General features: G+C 35.3%; 3 protein-coding genes across 7 annotated transcripts in view; 2 read left to right on the top strand and 1 right to left on the bottom strand.

Moving 5' to 3' along the window:
- Positions 1-124: 124 nt before the first annotated feature.
- Positions 125-3,994, top strand: LOC137400761 (uncharacterized). The gene has a single exon (XM_068087098.1). The coding sequence runs from the start codon at positions 131-133 to the stop codon at positions 3,992-3,994; it is 3,864 nt and encodes a 1,287-aa protein (XP_067943199.1). The 5' UTR covers positions 125-130.
- A 6,285-nt stretch (positions 3,995-10,279) lies between these two features.
- On the top strand, positions 10,280-18,171 carry LOC137400760 (glycine receptor subunit alphaZ1-like). Its single transcript, XM_068087096.1, has 7 exons — positions 10,280-10,571; positions 11,177-11,323; positions 13,176-13,360; positions 15,565-15,729; positions 15,978-16,037; positions 17,484-17,571; positions 18,035-18,171. The coding sequence occupies exons 1-7, from the start codon at positions 10,280-10,282 to the stop codon at positions 18,169-18,171; spliced, it is 1,074 nt and encodes a 357-aa protein (XP_067943197.1).
- Positions 18,172-21,079: 2,908 nt separating this feature from the next.
- LOC137399339 (YLP motif-containing protein 1-like) overlaps positions 21,080-22,075 on the bottom strand; it is a 54,722-nt gene continuing 53,726 nt past the window's right edge. For all 5 annotated transcript variants that reach the window (XR_010979145.1, XR_010979144.1, XR_010979143.1 and 2 more), the window contains one exon: positions 21,080-21,637. The gene's annotated coding sequence lies outside the window, so the exon portion shown is untranslated. The remainder of the gene's footprint in view (positions 21,638-22,075) is intronic.

Genomic DNA, 22,075 nt, shown 5'->3' with positions numbered 1-22,075 from the left:
CAACAAAACCAGTAGCACGGAGCATTGTCCTCTCATTTCTCCGGTGGAATACCAAGATCTACAGGGTGCGGATTTAATTAAGTTGTCAAATAAAAACACAAGAACGACATCCCAAAACAAGCTGTTCAATATGGGTATGCCAGTGTATGTATCCTCAGCCTCAAACCCGCTCAATGAAGTTCTGATCTATGCATTCCTTGATTCAGCGTCAGACCATTCTTATATAACCAAAGATCTCACGACACAACTAGGACTGAGGAGTCTAGGAACAAAACCCATCGAAATCGAAACAATGACTGGCGAAATACAACTGAGTAGGATAAACATGGTCGGAGACATCATCATTCAAGGTTATAACGGCGGAGAAGTTAAATTACCATCAGCATATGAGTGGGAAACTATCCCAAACTCGACCGGTGAGTTTGCGAATCACACCAACGTATTGGATCACCCTCACCTGCAAAAGATAGCGGACAAATTGCCACCACCAATGAACCTCCCCGTGAGCCTGTTGATTGGTGCCAACTGTACTTCTGCCTTCTTCCCTCTGGAAGCTATCAAAGGTGGAGACAATAAGCCCTATGCACTCAGGTCAGAACTCGGGTGGGCCGTTTTCGGTGTAGAGGAGACCTGCCGAACTAAACACAAGGTATGCACAACCTATCAAACCAATACCAGCGAGGTCGAGAGTGATATGTTGTCTCAAGATGACTACCAATTTATGAACTTCTTAGAGGCGCATACAACAACTACGGAGGCTGGAAATTACATGATGCCGCTCCCGTTTAAACAACGACCGATACTCCCAAACAACATAGAGCAAGCCAAGAGTCGGCAAGAAAGTCTAAGCAAAAAGTTTCAGAAACAACCTCAATTCAGGGCAGATTATCATAAGTTTATGAATGAACTGATAGAGGAAAAACTAGCGGAGCCAGTGCAGGAAGAAGATGCAAAACCAGGAGAACGATGGTATCTGCCACACTTTGCAGTAAAACACCCTCAAAAACAAAAGCTAAGAGTGGTTTTTGATTGTAAAGCTGTGTACAAAGGAACATCGCTAAACGATCACCTACTTCCAGGCCCTGACCTTATGAACTCCCTCTTTGGGATACTCTGCAGGTTTAGGAGGGAGCAAGTGGCTATTAGCTGCGATATTCAAAAAATGTTTTATAATTTTTTGGTAGCGCCTAACGACAGAGATTATCTAAGGTTCCTGTGGTACAACGAAGAAGGCCAACCAAAAACCTACAGAATGAAGGTGCACCTATTTGGTGCCAAGTCGTCGCCTGCTGTGGCCACATACGGATTACGCAAGATTGCAACAGATCATAGCAGCATTTCCAAGAGAGCGGCAGCATTTATCAATCGCAACTTTTATGTCGATGATGGCATCACCAGTGTAGCTTCAGAGACAGAAGCCGTTAGCCTTATTGCAGAATCTCGAGAAATTTGTAAAAAGGGTAACATGAGACTACATAAATTTTCATCCAATAGCGTGGAAGTTCTCTCATCTCTCCCCGAATCTGAAAGATCAGTACACGACAAAGACCTACTTGCAAACTCACTTCCCGAACAAAGAACCCTGGGCCTACAGTGGTCGATGGAGTTTGACACATTCAAGTTCGTGAACAAGATCCAGGAAAAACCAAGCACACGAAGAGGAATCCTCTCGATCGTTGGCCAATTGTACGATCCCCTTGGTTTTATAGCTCCGTACACTTTAATTGGCAAAAACATCCTGCAAGAGATAAACAAAGCCAATGTTAGCTGGGACGAGCAAATACCCGAAGAGATATCTCTTAAATGGAACAAATGGACCTCCCAACTGCCAGCATTAGAACGAATCAACATACCACGATGCTTCAAGCCAAAAGATTTCGGTAAAGTCGTCAGAGCTGAACTGCATCACTTCTGTGATGCAAGTGATGTTGGAATTGGAGCATGCTCTTATATCCGCCAAGTTAACGACAATGGTCATGTACACGTGGCATTTCTTGTAGGAAAATCAAGAGTGATACCATCGAAAGGCTTATTTACAACACCACGTCTGGAACTTGTGGCCGCCGTCATGGCAACACAACTTAGCAAAACGCTTCGTGAGCAGTTAGATATGAAATACGATGAGTTCTTCTGGTCGGACTCAAAAATTGTTATAGGCTGGATATCTAACGCCTCTAGACGATTCAACACATTCGTTCACAATCGGATCAGGATCATAACTTCTGAAACAAAAATCAAACAATGGAATCACACACCGGGACACTGCAACCCAGCAGACATTGCATCGAGAGGAAAACCATGTGATCAATTGGCAGATTCGGCGTGGTTCTCTGGACCCGACTTCCTGAAGGCTGCAACCATTGATCAGTACAAGCTAAATCAGCAACATTCTGAAGTTCTAGACCCAAAAGATCCCGAGCTAAAAAAACTAAAAGTGTCAAAAACTGCAAACGTCAGGCAGCCTACTACAGTTGTCACTAGGTTTGCTAAATTCTCAACATGGACCAGACTCGTGCGCTCTATTAGCACAATTAGGAACATTCAAAAAAATTGTACTAAATCATGGTCCATAAAACCAATTTCTGTAGAAGACGGCCGCACCTCCGAAAACAAGATCATTTGCGAAGTTCAAAAGCATCACTTCGAAGATTCTTACACCTTGATAAAGAGTGGGCAGCGACTGAGCAAAAAACACACTCTGTCTAAACTAAACCCATTCGTCGATGAAACAGGAATTCTGAGAGTAGGTGGAAGGCTACAGAATTCGCAGAGCCTAAATTACCAAGAAAAACACCCAATAATCTTGCCACGTGACGCCCACATAGCATCCTTGATCGTACGCCACTATCACGACAGCACGCATCATCAAGGTAGAACATATACCCTGAGTGCCATCAGAAATGCTGGATATTGGATTATAGGTGTAACCAGACTGACGAAGTCCGTTCTGAGTAACTGCATTGCCTGCAAAAGATTACGGGGTAAACCCATGGAGCAAATAATGTCAATCCTACCGTTAGAAAGAGTCGAGCCTGCACCACCCTTCTTGAATATTGGGATAGATTGCTTCGGACCATTTGTTGTAAAAGAAAGACGATCAGAAATAAAAAGATGGGGACTGCTTATCACATGTCTTTATTCAAGAGCCATACACATCGAGCTGTTAAATGACATGACAACCGACTCCTTCATTAATGCCCTTCGTACCTTTATCTGCCTCAGAGGAGCAGTAAACACTATATACTGCGATCAAGGGACCAACTTCCTCGGAGCGAGCAATGAATTTTCAAAAGAACTACAGTCTCTAAATAAGAGGACATCTGCCCTAGGAACTTTCCTCTTAGATAAACAAATAACTTTCAAGTTTACTGCACCCCAGGCAAGCCACGCCGGTGGCGTATGGGAGCGTCAAATTCGTAGCGTGAAAGCTGTCTTAGACGGAATGCGCATCGGAAGATACCACAATAGACTAGACACAACAGGACTTCGAACAGCTTTCTATGAATCGATGGCCATTGTTAATAGCCAACCAATAGCAGTCAACCACATGGATGACCCAGAGGTGCCAATTCTAACGCCAAACCACCTAATCACATCGAAAGCAAAGGAGGTGACTTCACCACCAGGAAACTTTGGAAGTACAGACATTTATAGCAGGAAAATGTGGCGAAAAGTTCAGCAGTTTGCTGATGAGTTTTGGACATTGTGGAAAACCGGGTACATGAATAGAATCACGAAAAGACAAAGGTGGCAGAACCCAAAACCCAATATTCAGAAAGGTGACATAGTTATGTTAACAGACGAAAACACTCCGAGGAATCAGTGGCTTTATGGAATGGTTGAGGAGACGATTGCCAGCACAGATAGCAAAATAAGAAAAGTGAAGATAAAGATGTCCAACCGAGGCATCGACAGCAAGGGGAAGATCATCACGAAAGGCTCCACCTTAGAAAGACCCATTCAAAAGTTAGTACTGCTCCAAAGAGACGAGTGAGACGACCATCACCTCCATCCAACTTCCACAGCATGCAGATCCTGTAATGCTATAAAATGCTATAAATTACATTAGAACCACTTTAAAATAAAACTAAAACTTTTGATAAATTTTGCAAAGGAAAAATTAAGGTGGGAGTGTAGCTAACTTGAAATCTGTTTAACTTGTATTTTTCCTAATACTATAACCACTGCTATACTACTCTGCTTAAATAAATAAATCAGTTTTAAAATAGTTTTAGCAAGGACTTTATTGTGTGTTGTTTATCAGTCAAGTAAATTCCGTAATAATAGTAGGCTAGGCGGCTGATCAACCACAAATTTGTGTACATATATCCATACAGAATCTATATTCAGTAGTTAGCGCTCGCTCGTTTGATCACTTGGCTAATGAGTTTGACAGACCCGCTGCCTCGGACCACGATCAATGGGGGGCGGGGACTTGTTTACCGTTTAGACTAAGGGAAAGATCGTTGCGTTAGCAACCGTCTGCAGCCACTAAAAGCTGAATGGAACTTATTATGCTTAGCTTTGAAACGCAAATGAAGTGTTGAATACATAGAATTTTATTATCAGAAACTATGGCAAGCTAATGTGACAGAAAGCCAAAGGTTCGTTTTGTTTAAGCCACTATTATAATCTTTTATTTTGTGTTTAAGCTACTATTATAATCTTTTATTTTAAGCTTTCAAATGACATTCATTCAGCAACTGTTGATATCTATTTTACTGGAATTTAAACTTCCTTGTGTTTATTCGTAATTAACATGTTATTGTAGATTTCACGATGTTACTTATTAGCCAGCGTTGATGGAAGTTTGAATATATATATAAATAAACACCAGTGAAATCGAACGCTCACCACAAACACTTCGCTACAGCACTCAAGTGCAATTACATAACAATTAGCTTGTCGGGTGTACACGTATGTACATAGCAGACCGCGTGAACTGCTACACATATATATACATATATATATATACACGTATATATATATACACATATATATATATATATATATATATATATATATATATATATATATATGTGTATATATATATGTGTATATATATACATATATATACATACATACACATATACATATATATATATACATATATATATGTATATATATATTTTTTATTATATATATATTTATATGTACATGTATATATTTATCTACATATATATACAGATATGTATATACATATATATATATACATACACAGATGTATATACAAATATATATATGCATATACATATACATATGTACATATATGCATATATACATAGTGTATATACATATGCATATATACATATACACTGTACATAGTGTATATACATATACATATATATATATATATATACATAGTGTATATACATATATATTGCCAGGTCAGACACTAACGCACACATTGATGACCGTAATGTCGATTACAAAGAGTATACATAATTGAGAAAGTGAACTCTTTTCTCTATTTTAGAAGAAGGTGCCCTAGCAGTGGCTGTAGATGTCTATGTTATAAGTCTAAGCGCTATCAGTGAGAAGAATATGGTAAGTCACTACACTGTAGAAAATGTAGCTGTACACGTAACATTGAAGTTTCAAGTAACATGCTTCATTCACCTAATGCTAGGTATCCTGTTAGACTAAATGTTATTTGTTTATAAGCTGCCAAGAACACATTATCACCATTCTAGAATAACAAGTTCAGTGCCTCCTTCCAGCAACATCATGAGACAAAAATGATGGAATAGTTTACTTAAAATTTTATTTCCTGAGCTAATCTATTTATATTATGCAAATTGTTTTAGAACTGAAGGTAAGTAAAGTCTATGAGTAAGTAAGTATAGGTAAGTAAAGTCTATGAGTACGTTTATTCAAGAAAAAAGTTTTTGAATAAGTTGATTGTTGAATTTTTGCGCAAAAAGTGGAGTTGCACCAGCAATGCCTGTCTGTATGAGAACTGTATCCATGGCAACTTGCATGCATTGGCATCAGCCCATATTTGTCCTCTGGCATATCCGAAAGGCCATAACTTTAGTGCTGTAATGATTCCTGTTAGTGGCTTCAACAACTCCCCTTTGTAACTGCAGTCATTTCTGAATTGAAAACTAATTCTAGTTCTAACTCAGCAATTTAGTTAATGGTACTCCTGTTTGATCAACAGCAACTTATTATTGCTCTGCAGGATCAGCTAAAAGGTCAAAGAATTGAAAGACTACAGTTTATTGCTCTGATTATGCAATTTAAAATCTCTTTTCATCACTCAAATATTGTCAATATTTGTCTAAGAGATCTGACTTACAAAAGTCAATAGTTTGCATTATATCAATAAATTTTATTATTGAAAGGTGAATGGCATTCACCTGAGCAGATATCTGAGAATAACTTATGACATTTATGGTGACGATATGTAAAAATGAATAGGTTTCTATAGTGTAGATAATACGAATTCGGAATTGTGCGTATTTGGAGTTGTGCGCACATGGAGTTATCATGCGTTGAGTGTTCCAAAGAACATTCGCGTGTTGAGAATTAACACAGGGACTTTGTTAAAAGATTAGCTGCGCTACCCGGCGTTGCCCGTGTAATAGAAGAGTATTTGGACAGAAAATTGATTTGTGTTTAACATATTACAACATTTGCCATTCTAACTTTCAAACTACATATCATGAGAAAAGTTTTTTGTCTTATAAACAATGAGAAGTAGTGAGAGTTTTGCTATTAGGCAGTTTAATAATGTGAGCGATTAGCTTCTCGTGACGTTATGCTATGACCCGCGTCATACGTAAAGCAGTTAGGTATCGCTCTAATATAATGCCTTATATTGGCAGGTTAGCAATTCGACTTCTATAGTCCAGTGGGCTAGGCTAAAGACTCGTGAACGGCTTGGTCCGAGATTGAATCCTCTTCGGTACGGAATACTTGTTTCAAGATCTATGGCCGGATTTTTGACACACGGACAAACGGACTTTGAGAAATATATAGGTATACATGTATAAGATATAAGATAAGGGATTCAATGCTAAATAGAGGTCACAGCAGCGCACTCCTGTCTTGTTGAATCAAAATAGAAATGAAGTGTGAAAAACGTTTAAAATGGAATTGCTTGTGGGGCTTTTTCTTGCACATCATTCATTATCCAGTGCTGGTTTACATCTTTCGCAAACATGAAACGTTCGATGACAACTTTTGAGTTACAAAACTTGCCTGACTTGCGTATTTTTGCCATTTCTACAATAGAAACATAGTGAGTGTTTTGTGACCATTATTAATATCAGAACCTTAATAACTCACGTCTGTTACGAATCAGCTCAATCAATTACTATGTTTCTATACAGCGTCTAGCGACACCTGGGTGCTGAAGAGCTATGCTAAAGATAATGTTTTCATAGGCGCTACAGTAGAGCAATGGTTGGGCGATGCCTTATGTCAAGGTTGTATTTATAAGATTTCAAAGACAAATGATGCTACGACACAACAGAAAAGCAAGACCTATGAAGTCAAATTAGCGATCCACTTCAACATACAAGTACGATGAAGTTGCTCGCTAACGACATTTCCATGGCACAAACATGGTGCATCGCATAGGTGTTTCGCTTCCAAACAGCGACACTAAACCCTGACAGAATGGGAGTGACATAGCTGTTTCCATAATAGCATTGCAGTACCAAATGGGGGTGTGTTGCTACACTATCACTGTATGGAAACTTGGTGAATGACACTGTGGTGATGAAGAGATGTTAAAACAAACGGGATATACATAATTATATACATGGTTTAACTAGAAGGCAATACCACTAACAACTATGCTTATTTCTTAAATACAGTGTTTACATAAAACAAACCTAAGCCTTACTTATTTAAGGATTAAATAAGGCTGCGAGCTAAAGCTTTAGATTTAAGCTGCTTTTGATCTGTAAAGTAGTTTTATCCAATGAGATTATGTCTATATACAAATGTATATAGACATAATCTCATTTCTCATTTGAAAAGATTATATACATATAACTATATATATAAATAAATATATATATGTTTATATATACATAAATCAATGTATATAAGCTAATATATATAAATATTATTTATATTTATATATACTGTATATATTTATAGGTTTATGGATTTATATATATTTAGATTTATATATATGTATATCTATAGTAGTATATTCTAATATATATTATGTATTTTAATTATATATATAATATATATATATATATATTTTAAATATAAAGTTGGTCTGATTTTTGTGACTCTATGTATATAGTGCTCTACTTAAAAAGGAGCAAAAATAAAACAGGTTATAAATACCATAAAAATCACAGCTTTAAATCTGAGCAAACCACACTCATCAGGTGCTAAAACCGTACCCATACCAGGTAGTATGGTTTGGTTTTAGCACCTGACGAGGGTGGTTTGCTCAGATTTAAAAAGTTAGAAAAAAAGATTGTGTCATGCTCTTTAAGAGCAAGCTAGCTGGACAAACAGACGTCAAATGACCAAAAGACAAACTACAATCACTGAAATTTATATACCGTATTTATATTTATAGGAAAAGCTTATATATATATAAGCTGTTCTTTTGCACCCAAACATATAGCACCCTACATATACTGTAGTGAATTGAATTTACTGCAGCTTGGTAACAAAGAATACCGTAACAAGAACATATAAAGTAAAGAAGTGTTTTTGATTAATCTTCCGGTTACATAGCGTCATTTAATTTCTCTGTTTATTGCAGCTTAGTAACCGTCCACCATTAATATGATAGACAGATACCAACTTATCAACTACTTTAAATAGATTATACTAATTTGGGCACATCGCGGCTTCTGTTGAATTTTATTCATGCTTACGTCACACAGTTGTACAAGTTTAAATAAAATATTAAAATTTATGCAATATTTAAAATGTTTGCATTGTCTGTTTGCTGGCCCGGTGTAACTACGTCATTAAAGTGAGAGTAGCGCATGCTCTGATGCTTCAGTTCACTAGAGAATAGGTGGAATAATAGCAGGTGCTCTGCTGCTTGTAAAATATTCATAATTTATGTCTCTGAAGTAGTGAACAAAACAGAGCATTTTATGGGATGTTGAATGTTGGTAGAATAATGTTCAGTTAGCTCTTTAAACATGTTTAGGGTGTTTCTCTATAGCCTTAACAAACCTGTTCATAAATTTAATTTTGCATTTTTTGTATTTTTGTATGTTCTGTGTTCTTTTAGGTATTTACAAAAAAAGTTACAAAATACTTATTTGAGCAAAGCTAAATTTGTTGGCGTATTTAGGCTATGAAGAATATAAGGCTTTATGCTAAAACTTAACAGCTGCCCAACTTTAAGCTGTTTGCATGTAAGGTTATGCAACTCCAAGTGTGTGTTAATAATTTGCAGCTGTGAGTTGCAGCTAGCTATATGTTTAAGTCTGATGTAAATTATGCATCATTCATACAATGGTCAGTTCTATTCCTTGTGTGTGGCATTAAGTGTCACGATATGTTCTTATTACAACCTGATATTCCTTTGAGTTCATCACAATCTCATTTTACCTGGGCTTCTCTTCTCACATCTCACATATTCTAAGTCTTCTGATCAGTTTATCATCTTCTCTACTACTGTAGACATCTCACCTAAAGTAGATTTACATTGTAAATCTATTTAGGGTGTGATATCTAAAATGGCAAAGAATATAATATCCTAATTATTCATTTTTATGGTGATTATAGCTATATTTTTGTTTTTAATGTTTTCATAGTAAAGATAGCTTTAATATTATTAATGTATTATATACCAATTATAGCTTTATTGTTATTATTAATACTTGCATAGTATGCTTATATTTTTATTATCATTAACATTTTTTTTATAATTTTCTTTATTGTTATTATTAGTATTGCTCATGTATCATTACTATCATGATTTTCTTCATTATAACTGAATTTAAACTGTGAAAAAGTGTGAGTGTGTTAAATTTGAACCAAACTTATACTGTACAATCTGTATATGGCTCATTCATAACTCAATTATTCTTGAGTTAACCATATGTAGGTTTGATTGATGCAGGCAAAGCTAGAAAATTAACTGATAAACTCTTATAGTTGGTAGGAAATATACTCTCCTTCTTTTAGTATCTATTTTTTCATTTCACTTGTTTTACTTTTAACTTATGAAGTATATTCAACATTTGCTTTAGTGATCATAATATCTACAATGCTAAGTCATTATTTATTGCTGGTGCCCATAGAAAACCTTGTACATCCACAGGACTACACAGTAAATATGTACCTGCGACAGAGATGGAAAGATGCCAGACTGTCCAATCCAAACCTCACAGACAGCAGTGGCATCCTTATCACTAGCAGACTAGATGATATCTGGCGGCCAGACTTGTTCATCAAAAATGATAAAAGCTCACAGAAGTCTGAAGTTACGACTTTGAACGCTTTTCTTCGAGTCGATAGTGAAGGGCAGCTGATATATAGCCTCAGGGTCTCAGCAACTGTGTCCTGTCCGATGCACCTGACCAAGTACCCTTTCGATGTGCAGTACTGCAACATGCTATTGGAAAGCTGTAAGTGAATATCAAAGCTCAACTTTGAAAATAATGGCATGAATTCATCATGTGAAAGGTTTGGATTAATCTTCATTTAAAGTGTTATAACAATTAACACTGAATCATACATTAAAGTGTATGACAATTAAGTTGATGTAAAATTGTAAAGGATTTCTGGCTAACTCTTTACAAGAAATCAAGATAACACCTACATTTATTAATAGTAGAAGTATATATATTATATATATATATCCATCCAATAACAATCAATAGGTCATAAGTAATAGCTCGAGTGTGTCTGTGTTCTTTCCTTGATTGTCTCTCTCTTCCTGTTCGTTGAATAGAGGCGCTGCCAGTCTTTATATCGTCGCTAGCTCCTTCCAATGTCTGGGAACAACAATTTACTGATCTACTCCCAATTAGCCTGATATTCAGTGAGACTTCACGGAGGCCAACCCGGCTTCCTCCACAGCTCACAGTGAGGCCTACCCGGCTACCTCCATGGCCCATAGCGAGGCTCACCCAGCTTTGTTTATAAAATTCTTCATAAAGCTTCAATTTTGGAGTATAAACACTGCATTACCCTTCAGTCAGTAGTAACTATATCTTTCTTCTTTATGTAGATGGCCATTCAACTGAAGAGCTCAAGTTTTACTGGAATGAAAGGAATGGTGGGCAGGCAGTAGAGATCAATGACCAGATTGAACTACCTGAGCATGTGATAGGCAGCCCTGTGTTAGATGACTGCACTGAGGTCTACAACACTACTGGTGAGCAGCACCACCCACAGCTACATATTCACTGTGTTTCCATGCTTTTAATGGGTTATGAGTTATGGGTTATGAACTGTTTCAACAATTTGGAGTTGCACTTTTCAAGATTTACGATGTATCCGTTAAACAAAACTTGTTAAAGTGGACTCGCTTTCTCACAGCAAGTGTCTTCGCACAAATTTAGCAAAACGAAGTGAGCATCTCAAAGCACCTCTGGACCGATTTGAAGCTTGGAAACACAGTGAATCAGTGTGCTGTCATCTTCCACATTTTTAGTATGTAATGTAACAACTATATAATTAATGTTTTTGAAACCCTTTAGTGTTCACTAATTTTTAGATAGACAGTATATCAACTCCATAAATTCTAAAGTGTTTCCTATTTTTACAGTGATTACAGGGATTACAGTGCCACTTGTAAACTTTGTATAAATTATGACTTTTAAAAGATGACCACTTTAGTGATTTTTTACTAGTGTATGTAAGACTGATGTGGAACTGAAAATATGTAACCTCTTTGGAAAATGACTATAAAATAAAAATAAAAAACTGTATAACTTCTTTAAGTTCAAAACTAGGTTATTTCATAATTTTCATTTAAGCAGTTAATTGGAAAACTTTATTTACTTGAAGTAAAATTTAATCTGTGGGCATGTAACTGCTCATTGCAGTTTACTACAGGGTTGGATAGTCTGATATCATTTCTGCTACGATAAAACACACGCCGAGTTTATAGCTCTCTGTACTGTTTCAAATGTGTCCAGAGCGCATATTAATAATGAAATGTATTATTTGATTAGCTATTTTTAATGAAAATTTGTTCGAACCATATAATTATGGCAACCTTGATAATATGTGTGTAACACAAATAATAAAACCTCGACTCTCAAGAGCCATAACAGATTAAATTGTTAAAAGTGATAAAGGTACTGAATTCAAGCATATATTTCACTCTATGTCCGAGGTAAGTTTCTCAAAATATGCTAGCTTTGCAAAAGTAAAACAAAAGAAAACCATTAAAAAGAATATATGCGGTATGCTAGTATAAATATTACAAAGCACAAGCTGGAATAAATTGTACCTCAATTCTTTATCTCATGGCCTTGGCATTTCTCATCCAAAACTTCCATTCACACACTTGCAAGGCACAGTGTGTGAGCAACCCCTCAGAGACCTAGTGCTATGTCTGTTTCACTTGCTACAAGATGCTAAACACTTTAATAGCATTGCTGCTGCGATCTTGGCTAGACATGTTTGAGACCAGGTGTGGCAAGGCATGGATGACTTATTCGTTGCTTAAAGAGATTACAGTTGTATGCACTTCAGAGGCCTTTTTTGGAATCAGTATCCAGCCACATGTCTCACTCCCAACAACTAAGCCACGTCTGCTGAGCATGTCATTTTACAGACCAACCATGCAGTTCCTTGACTCTACAATGCTGAGCTTCAGTGATCAGTTAGGAACTGGTGTATTTCAGTGTGAAAAGGCTCAACAGTTGATGATTAATTGTTAATTTTGTTTGTTATATACTATTATATAATGTTACAAAATGTTATTCAAAGTTATATGATACTATATCATGTTATATAATATTGTATAAAGTATTCATTTTACTACTATAAGTAGCACCCTGCCGTACTCATTAAGAAGGTTTAAAACAGATTTTTGTAGTTAAGCTCTTTTATCTGCCAATAATATTTAAATTAACCGCTTTTATTTTTTCTGTAGTTTTTCTGTATTACAACGTTGTTATCAAGTACAAAGTATTCTTGTTATTGCTAAATTTTAAAGCGATGAGTGTGTAATTTTTGAGTCAAATTCTTCAAAGAATTTTGTCTGTTTGTTCCAGGTTCGTTCAGCTGCATCTCAATCCAATTTGAGTTCACTAGAAACATCAACTATTATGTGATGAGCCTCTTTCTTCCGACCATCCTAATAGTCATACTTAGCTGGGTTTCCTTCTGGATAGACAAGTCTAGTACTCCGGGACGTGTTTCTCTAGCTCTTCTCACAATTCTCACCATGCAAAATCAGGTAGTTTTATTCATGAGCGCTAATGATTTACAGGATAGTGAGCTAAACATATTTTATGTTATTAACATAGAGATATACATACAAGCAGGTGAGTTATAGTATTAACATAGAGATGTACTACACAAGCAGTTTAGTTATATTATTGAAAAGTTAGTTTTGAATATCAAAATATTTTGCATCATCAAATAAGATTCCTCACATTTTTTATTCTGGTCAACGGAGTGTAAAACTACCTGTTTAAACCATCCTTAAAGATGACCTTACACAGAATATAAGTTGATTTTATCAAAAGTTATAGTAATATTTCTATCATTTGCGATCGTTTTTGATGTTTGAGGTGATCTGACTACTAGGATGTTTATAGATTAAAATTGACAAAACCTAATCGTAGTTAAAACACTCAGATAAAGCGACTGTGTGATTATAATATGTATAGTAGTAAAAAGAATGACAGAATAAAGACACGTCACGTTGCAACTTGAACACAATAGCTGATATGAACTATAGCGACAATAGCAAATAGTGATGTCATTTACCATATTTTTTGAGGGTTTTAACTATGATTGAGTTTTGTTAATTCTAGTTTTGAAACATCTTGGCCACCAGATCACCTCAAACATTAATAACAATTGCAAACGATAGAAAAAGACGGATAATTTCTGGTAAAATCAACAAAACTTTTGTTCAAGTTCATTGTTAAAAGGAAGTCAATGTCGCTTTTCTTCATAAATAATCTGCTGCAATTTAACGTACGTATGTGTACCATCATTACCAGCTGTCTAGGCCACCAACGTGTCTTCAGTTTGTGCTAAGAGCAGAAGGAATAAGAATAAATTGTTTATGTAGGTCTGAAATTCTAAATTGTACTTAAATGTGAAATAAAATGCTCTTCTATATTATTTGGGACCACAATATGCAGTAGACGTTCCTATAACGTAAACCTAGTTAACATAAACCTTCTGTTATGTAAATTCCACATAAAGAATTTAAAGAAAGTTTTTGCTTCGTATTATTTAAGAAATTCCGTATAAAGTAAAGCGTCAAATCAGTACGAGTTCTCAAATTTGATTTAATTAAACAGAGTCTCATAGTTAGGGAGATGAAACGATGAATATGGAATGGTACAGCTCATATATATATATATATATATATATATATATAGTATAAAAAGTATACTAAAAGTTTACTTTTTTCGAAATAATTTTTCAAATATAATTATATATATATACATATATATATATACATGCAGCCTCGCAGCCTACTGTGTCGTGAGAGATCGCCAGGTGTCACTATAAAGAACAGAGAATAAGCAGCTGCATAATTATTCATAAATACCTGGATGGGGTCGATTAGTGCAGGTGTTAGAGTGTCTATTGACCAAGATGAGTGTCACGTGTTGGAGTCTGATTGAAAGACATCTTTTACTTTAACCTCCAATCCTGACTTTGGACAATTGGACGAAAAGATATAGAAAACATAGAAAACTATAGGAAACATATATTTTGTTTTACTTTATTTCATATGTATACACTTTTTGTCTTTGCAGCAGAGACCTTGCTGTGTTGAAAAAATGTGAACATGATGGATTTAAACTGACATTGAAGGTGGTGCACTCCTCTTAACTTATCGTAAAATTACCGTAATCATGAACCTTAAATCAAGTGAAAAAAATACAAAAAATAACAAAATTGTCGATACAAACCAATAATACTGTCCAGCTAATTGTAGTCATTGAATTAAAAGGCTAGGTTTAAATTTTCCTATTTAAAAGGCCGAAAGGGGTTTGGGATGATGCTGGAATCGATTAAGCTATTTACGTATATTTTACACTTGGTATAATCTAATCGCTATAATATTTATGTGCTCGGAATGAATTATTTATTACTATGAATTATAGTTGCATGACGCAGTAGAAGCTCTTACAAGGTAAAAAAAGCTTCTACTGTGTCATGCAACACCGTGCCATGTTTTATAATGTTATATAATGTAGTATAATTAATTTTTGTCCAACCCCCGGTTAGTGATTGCCGCCCGAGTGTATACTGATCTAGTGGGCCAGATAGTGAACTAAATTTGCTTCCTGACACTACCAGTGACCCTTTTGGAATTGACCCTCAATCCGTTTTTGGAGGTGAGGTCCTCTCGACCTCTCAACTACATCCGCTCCTATTCCATTACAAACATTTGTGTTTTTCTTGTTTCAGATGAGCTCGACTCTAGCCCAGCTGCCTAAAGTAAGTTACATCAAACTGGTGGATGTCTGGCTGACTGGATGCCTTGCATTTGTCTTTGCTGGTTTTTTGGAATACGCTTTGGTGAACAAACTCGCTACTAAAGAGAAGGAAACAAAGGTTAACTGCATTTCTGAGGTATAACTTTTGCTATCTTACCTTTTACTCTTACGTTTACTATAATGAAAGTTAATAGCACAAATAACTAGGCTAAAGACTTATGTAGGACCTCAGGCCATACACATTAAAACTTCAAGGTTATGCCTCCACACTCTGGAACCCTCTGAAAGCAGTCTGTAGCTATTAAAGGTTGACTTGCAATAAAATTCACTTTACAGCTATTTGGTATCAAAATATTCACTATGTCTTACTCTGTTGTGTTGTAGGTGCCAAATACGTGGAAATGTGATTACAAGCTCTTAAAAGCTCCAAAACGAAAAGCCGCAGTAGATTGAAATCTATTTATCTGATCTTGTCATTACAGTTTGGTTATTGTCTTGTCACGTGATGTTCTCATGTGTATTGAAAGGCCAATAAAAAGCTCACTATAAAACATATCGTAGCACTAGTTTATGACAAACACTTCAGGTTTTACCGAAGTCCCTGTATTAAATATAGATGCTCGCTACTTTACAGTTTTGTTTTGGCATTATTCAATCGTCACGTCGTAATTTGATCACGTGACCCAATACTTCGCAAATAATTTTTGCAGCGCTTTTCGATTATCACAGGTAACCAACAGGCTTGTCATGGTTATTAAACAATGATATGTACTCCTTCGAGGTAAGGTTAAAAAGTTTAACGATTTTTTACGGTAAGTTATAAGATATCAGTGCTAAAAGTGACAGCATTACAATGACGATAAAACAGACGCATAAGAACAATAGACATGGTTTTATTGAATGCGTAAAGTATATTTGTGAAAATATTTCGACGAATGAGGTTGCATGAATGTGTAAACAGAAACCATCCTGTAACAACTACGTCCCATTTGAGCCGTTTTGGAAAGCGAATCCAAACTACGGCGGTCTCGTGTGGCAGCGATTAACTGTTCGTTTTTTAGCTTTTAAGGGCTTGTAATCACATTCCCATATATTTGCACCCACAACACAACAGAGTAAGACATGGTGAATCTTATGATACCAAATAACTGTAATGTGAAATTTGTTGCAAGTAAACCTTTAAGGGTGTAGTTTGCTTCCACAATTGTACAGGTGGAACTTAAAACATTCCCACTGGTGTTGTGTCATAATCATACCGCTGTCAATTTCACTATGGGTCTGTAATGATGTAGTGTATTGGACGTTAGAGAGCCATCCATAAAAAAGAGCTTGAAAAAAAGTTGCTATCTTCAAATGAACTTCAGTTGATGAAATGATGTACCAACTGATAACAGACTGGCAATAAAAGCAGATAAAACCGCCATTTTCAAATTTTTTTTCCAGAAATTAATGGCTAGGAGGCAATAACAATTGTCTTTTGTAAACTTTGATGAATAATAGAATATGTGGTAGCGGATTTTTCTAGGATCGTTCATGTGTAGCAAAAACATACTGACCTCTTTTTTACATAAATTGAACCTGAAAGTTTGTTTATCAGTTAGCTTTTTTATGCTTACTGATAGCTCATCAATCAATTTGATCAACTAGTTCAACAAATAAGTTGATTCTCATTGGTACACTTTTTCACAATCCGTTTATATGATTTAAAGTGTACGACAATGTTTCATATACAGCTAAGTAATCTATGTACAGCTAAGTAATTTATACAACTAAGTTAACTACATGTATGTGCAAGGAAGTAATATACACAGCTAAGTAACCTATGTAGAAATGCTACATGCAAACTGGTCTATAACATTTGACATGATATTTTATATATTTTATACTCAGGCTGAGAAGTCAACGACAGCAGTAAACAATTTTACACCAGAGATGAATGCTTCTAGTAAATTTAGCAGTGAGGAAGACCCCAACAAGAGTAATAATTTTTGTAAGTTTATTTCTTTGTCATGCTGAAATAAAATTAACTTAACCATTAATCGCTAAGATTACATAATAATTATTGTCATTAATCATGCTCTCTATGAATATGTGAAGAAGCACCTTGTTACTCCATAGATAACTACTATAACAATTGAATGAGCCAAAGTATTGTTTGTCTGCCTTCCGTGTAGCCAATCCCGAACAAGGGATATATTAATATTCGTGGAAATTGCTGTTAGATTGATATTACATGAAACTCATAAAATTGTCTCATTAAATCTTCACAGAATTGTTACCTATTTGCTTAAAAGACCATCTTCGTATGTTTACTAGAGTTGTTTCTCTGAGCAATCTAGAACTGTCTTTCTACGTTTCGGAGATGTTGTTATTAGTCTAAAAGTGTTGTTCTCTAATTGAAAAAGCACCAATGTAATTTTAATTGTTTATTTCTTTATTAGGTTTCAAACCAAAGATGAGCCTGTCAGACCAAGTTGATTTCTACTCAAAATTTGCCTTCCCTTCAGCATTTCTACTCTTCAACCTGGTGCTTTGGCTCATCTACCTTTTATCTGAAGATGTTAAACCGACTGGCTAGTACAAGTTTACATTTATGTAATATGCAAACATTGTGTAATTTTCACATTCGCTATACCCCGTATGTTTATGTATAAGCCAGTTTCCAGTGCTTGAGCATAGCTTATATGACAAGTCTTAACATTCTATTAATTATATATATTGATTTTTATCAATACCTTTTACAATTTTCTGTGAAGTTGAAAAATTTTATGTTCAGTTTGTTGTGCTCCGATTTCTGCTTACTTTTTATCCCAAAAATTTTGTCAACATGGCATCTTTCAAAAGTGCAAATTATCTTATGTAAAAGACTTAAAAAAGTGGGGCAGTAGTGAATAGATCAGATGTTCTATAACTCGATAGTAACGAAGAACTAGCGAGAATTTTAGATTAGAATGAGAAAGCTGAACGGCTGGAATTTGATCAGTAGGTTAAGCCAAAGCTAAATTATTAAAATCGGATTAAACTAAAAGAGTGTATGCCAAATGCTACTTACTATTCAGAGATGTCTGCATCTTATTGTGATGGTTTATTGTGAAAAGCTCTGTGTAATCGCAACTTATAAATTAATAAACTGCCAAATATTGACCAGAATGATGAAGTACTGACTCCGGGTATCATTAATCCATCATATAGTCTTCAATATCAGGTATTATGGAGCTAACCTACCATTGTAATCCTGATAACATATATGGTGGTTATCTGTGGGTGTTACAATAACAGTAATATGTTTGATTAGAGACAAGTATGTGGTGCAGATCTTTTCTGAATAATGACAATTTGAGAGTTATGGGCCCCTGAGAAGTGTAATGAAAGGTGTCATAAGCGTGTTTAAATTTGATGTAACCTGACTGAAAACTAACGGCCTGGCAGCCTAGCACAATGATGCTAGTGGATATCACTAGCCTAGACTATAAGATAGGTTTATGATTTTTTTGTGTTTATTTTTTTACTTTGTATTTATTTTCTTTAGTTTTTAATGATTTTTATCCCACAAAGTACTGAAGCCGTGGAAGTTGAACCGCGAAGTAGCGAGGAATTGCTGTAATATGAATTTGGATGTTGGTAATACCAACCCAAACTATCCATAGCGTGTAGGAAACTGTAGTGCAGCTGTAACGCGCTCTTCAGCCTATTCAGATGACCCAGCAGGTTCTGCTGTAGAGGAATTAAAGTATTCCTCACATACGGACATAGACAACCTTCTTGGTGCCAGCGTAATTGTTGCACTCTTTTTCCACCTGCAGTGGAGCGCCAGGTTTCATGGCTTTATGAAGCAGTTTTGTTTTCTGAATAAGAAATCGATTATTACTGTTTTAAACTACTGTAGACACCCCTATAACATAAACCTTCTTTTACGTAAATTCCATGAAACTTACAAAATTTATGTAGAGTTTTAGCATCATATTACATAAAAATTTCTACATAATGGTAAAGGGTCGTCGCTGCTTATTTTTCAAATTAAATTTGAAAAAACAGGAGCCCTTAGTTTGCCTTTAAGGTAACGTTTCACCTCTTGTCTCACTTGGGAGAGAAAACAACATGTAGAGATATCTAGTATATATTTAGTTTATTATTTACATATTTTTATTACATATATTTATTATTATATATACGTATTTAGTTTATCTTTATTTTAGACAAGTGCAATATATTTTTATGCAGCAGACTTTATTGAAAAAATAAATGAAAATAATAGATTCAAAGTGACTTTGAAGATGTACACTGTTTTTGCTTATGGTAGTTTTAGACCTTAAAACAAGTTGAAGCGATAAGAAAAAAGAAAAGTCGTCAATATGAACCAATGATAGTGCAGTTACTGAACAGCCATTATATTAAAAGGTTGTGGTGTTTTTTTCATTTTGAAGGGTCATATGGGTAAGTTTAGGAAGATCTTGGAACGAAATTTGAAAAACATATCTGTTCAACATGAAACAATTGCCCATAAAGTAATATATACATATATAGGCTATTTACATATGCTTCATGCACCGTAAAATCCCTATGACGTAAACTCTCTCGGAATGAATTATTTACATTGTAAGGGTGTCTACTGTACTTAAATTTTATGTCGCTAACGGGAATTCTAAAAAGATGCCAATAGCTATTCGTCTAAATTCCTCTCACAACACCTGAAAGAGATACGATGCTCACTCTCCCTCAGTTCAGCATTATTCGTAATAAGTTATAATGAAAACGAAACCAGAAACAGATAGGTAATACAATTTTATTCTACAACAAAGGTTGAAGCTTAGTAAGTACATACAACTTAACTTTAAGTATGTGTTCTTACTAAGCTAAACGAAGCTTCAAGTATGTGCTTAGTAAGCTAAATTCGTTTAAGTTACATTCAACATTTTTGTTATGTCTGTCTCAAAAGTAAGAACTTCCTACGATACGCAGTGCACATAGCACATTGTAATGTTACATTTTATTGCAGGTCATAACTACTAAATGCACGAAAGTTACTGTAAGTAGCTATAGTTACTAAGGTTAACATACTATTTCGTTACTAGTGTTTAATATGTACAGTACGTATATAAAATTTTGATGATTTTTACCAGGGGTGTTTGCGTTAGGTAATTACTATGGGTTTCTATTACCCCTCTATACTACATTTTCGTCTTACGATGCCAACACCAAAACGAGTTAATGTTGTATGGCAGGGGTGCGCTGTATGTACTATGTACCGGCCTCCAATGTAACACAACTACAATTGCACGTTCATAAGTGAACGTGATTTCATTTTCCATTATATCTGAATATGGCTGACTGATGGCAGAATGAGTTCTGCTGGCAAGAGAGTCAAAAACGGATTAATTTTTAAACAGTCAAACCTCAAAATTTTAAGTGAATCAGCTCCTCTACCTGCTTAATAGGCTGAATCTAACAAATATGATGTAATATGGTAATCACAAGTGAATGTTTGACTGTATTTTTAAACTGTAGTTTAACATGAAACATATCAGTATTTAATGCACGAGTAAACCAGGTAACTCGAATAAACCAGGTAACTCGCTAACAAAGATTTATTTAGGATTACAAGTCTTTAAATAAACATCATTGCTGCAATATTTATACAGAATAAAATTAAATCAAGTCAATGCTATTATTATATACACTTGATGTAAAAAGCCTGGACATCAAAGTTGAAAAATGGTACAGATACTTGCAAACGCAATAATAAGAATCACCTAATTCAATGACAAACATTACCTAGCTTAAGATTGTCCAATTCAGTGTCCTAACACTCCAACTATCCTAAATTGTAATGAACAAATAATTCCATAGAACGGCAGTATATCTGCGTCTCTCAATCCCGTTACGCTTGTTCAGTTAACCGCCTAGTACAATGCTTTTATGCGCTACATTGAAGTTGTTTCGTTAACTCAGCTCATGGCAGTAATAAAAGAATCGTCTCCTCCTCTTCCATATGATAAGCTGGTCATTGTGGAATGGATACTAAAACTAAACTACCTCCTCCATTTCTACAAGAAAGATATTGGTTTAGTTAGTTTCATGCGTGTGAAAAGATGATTTGATTATTCAATCTGTGTATTCATTCCTTAAAGGTTGATTTGCAATAAAATTCACATTACAGTTATTTGGTATCAAAAGATTCCCCATGTCTTACTCTGTTGTGTTGTAGGTGCAAAATATGTGGAAATGTGTTTACAAGCTCTAAAAACTAACAGTTAATGGCAGCCATCACAAAAACGCCATAGATTGGAATCTTTTTACAAAACAGCTCAAATGGGACATAGCTGAACACGATGGCTTCTGTTTACACTTGCAACCTCATTTGTCGAAATATTTTCACGAATATACTTCACGCATTCAATTAAACCATGTCTATTGTCCTTACGCGTCTATTTCATAATCATTGTAATGCTGTTACTTTGAGTACTGATATCTCAAAACCTACC

Source organism: Watersipora subatra, chromosome 7, assembly GCF_963576615.1.
Source record: "Watersipora subatra chromosome 7, tzWatSuba1.1, whole genome shotgun sequence".
NCBI lineage: Eukaryota > Metazoa > Bryozoa > Gymnolaemata > Cheilostomatida > Watersiporidae > Watersipora > Watersipora subatra.
Note: the sequence above shows the minus strand (reverse complement) of the source record. Positions and strands in the feature narration are given on the sequence as shown.

Bases quoted from the DNA above. Each gene is read 5' to 3' on its own strand.
- LOC137400761 (XM_068087098.1), top strand. From the start codon at position 131: ATGGGTATGCCAGTGTATGTATCCTCAGCCTCAAACCCGCTCAATGAA.
- LOC137400760 (XM_068087096.1), top strand. From the start codon at position 10,280: ATGTACCTGCGACAGAGATGGAAAGATGCCAGACTGTCCAATCCAAAC. The intron at 11,324-13,175 runs GTGAGCAGCACC...TGTTTGTTCCAG, and splicing joins TGAGGTCTACAACACTACTG to GTTCGTTCAGCTGCATCTCA. The intron at 17,572-18,034 runs GTAATAATTTTT...TTTCTTTATTAG, and splicing joins TGAGGAAGACCCCAACAAGA to GTTTCAAACCAAAGATGAGC.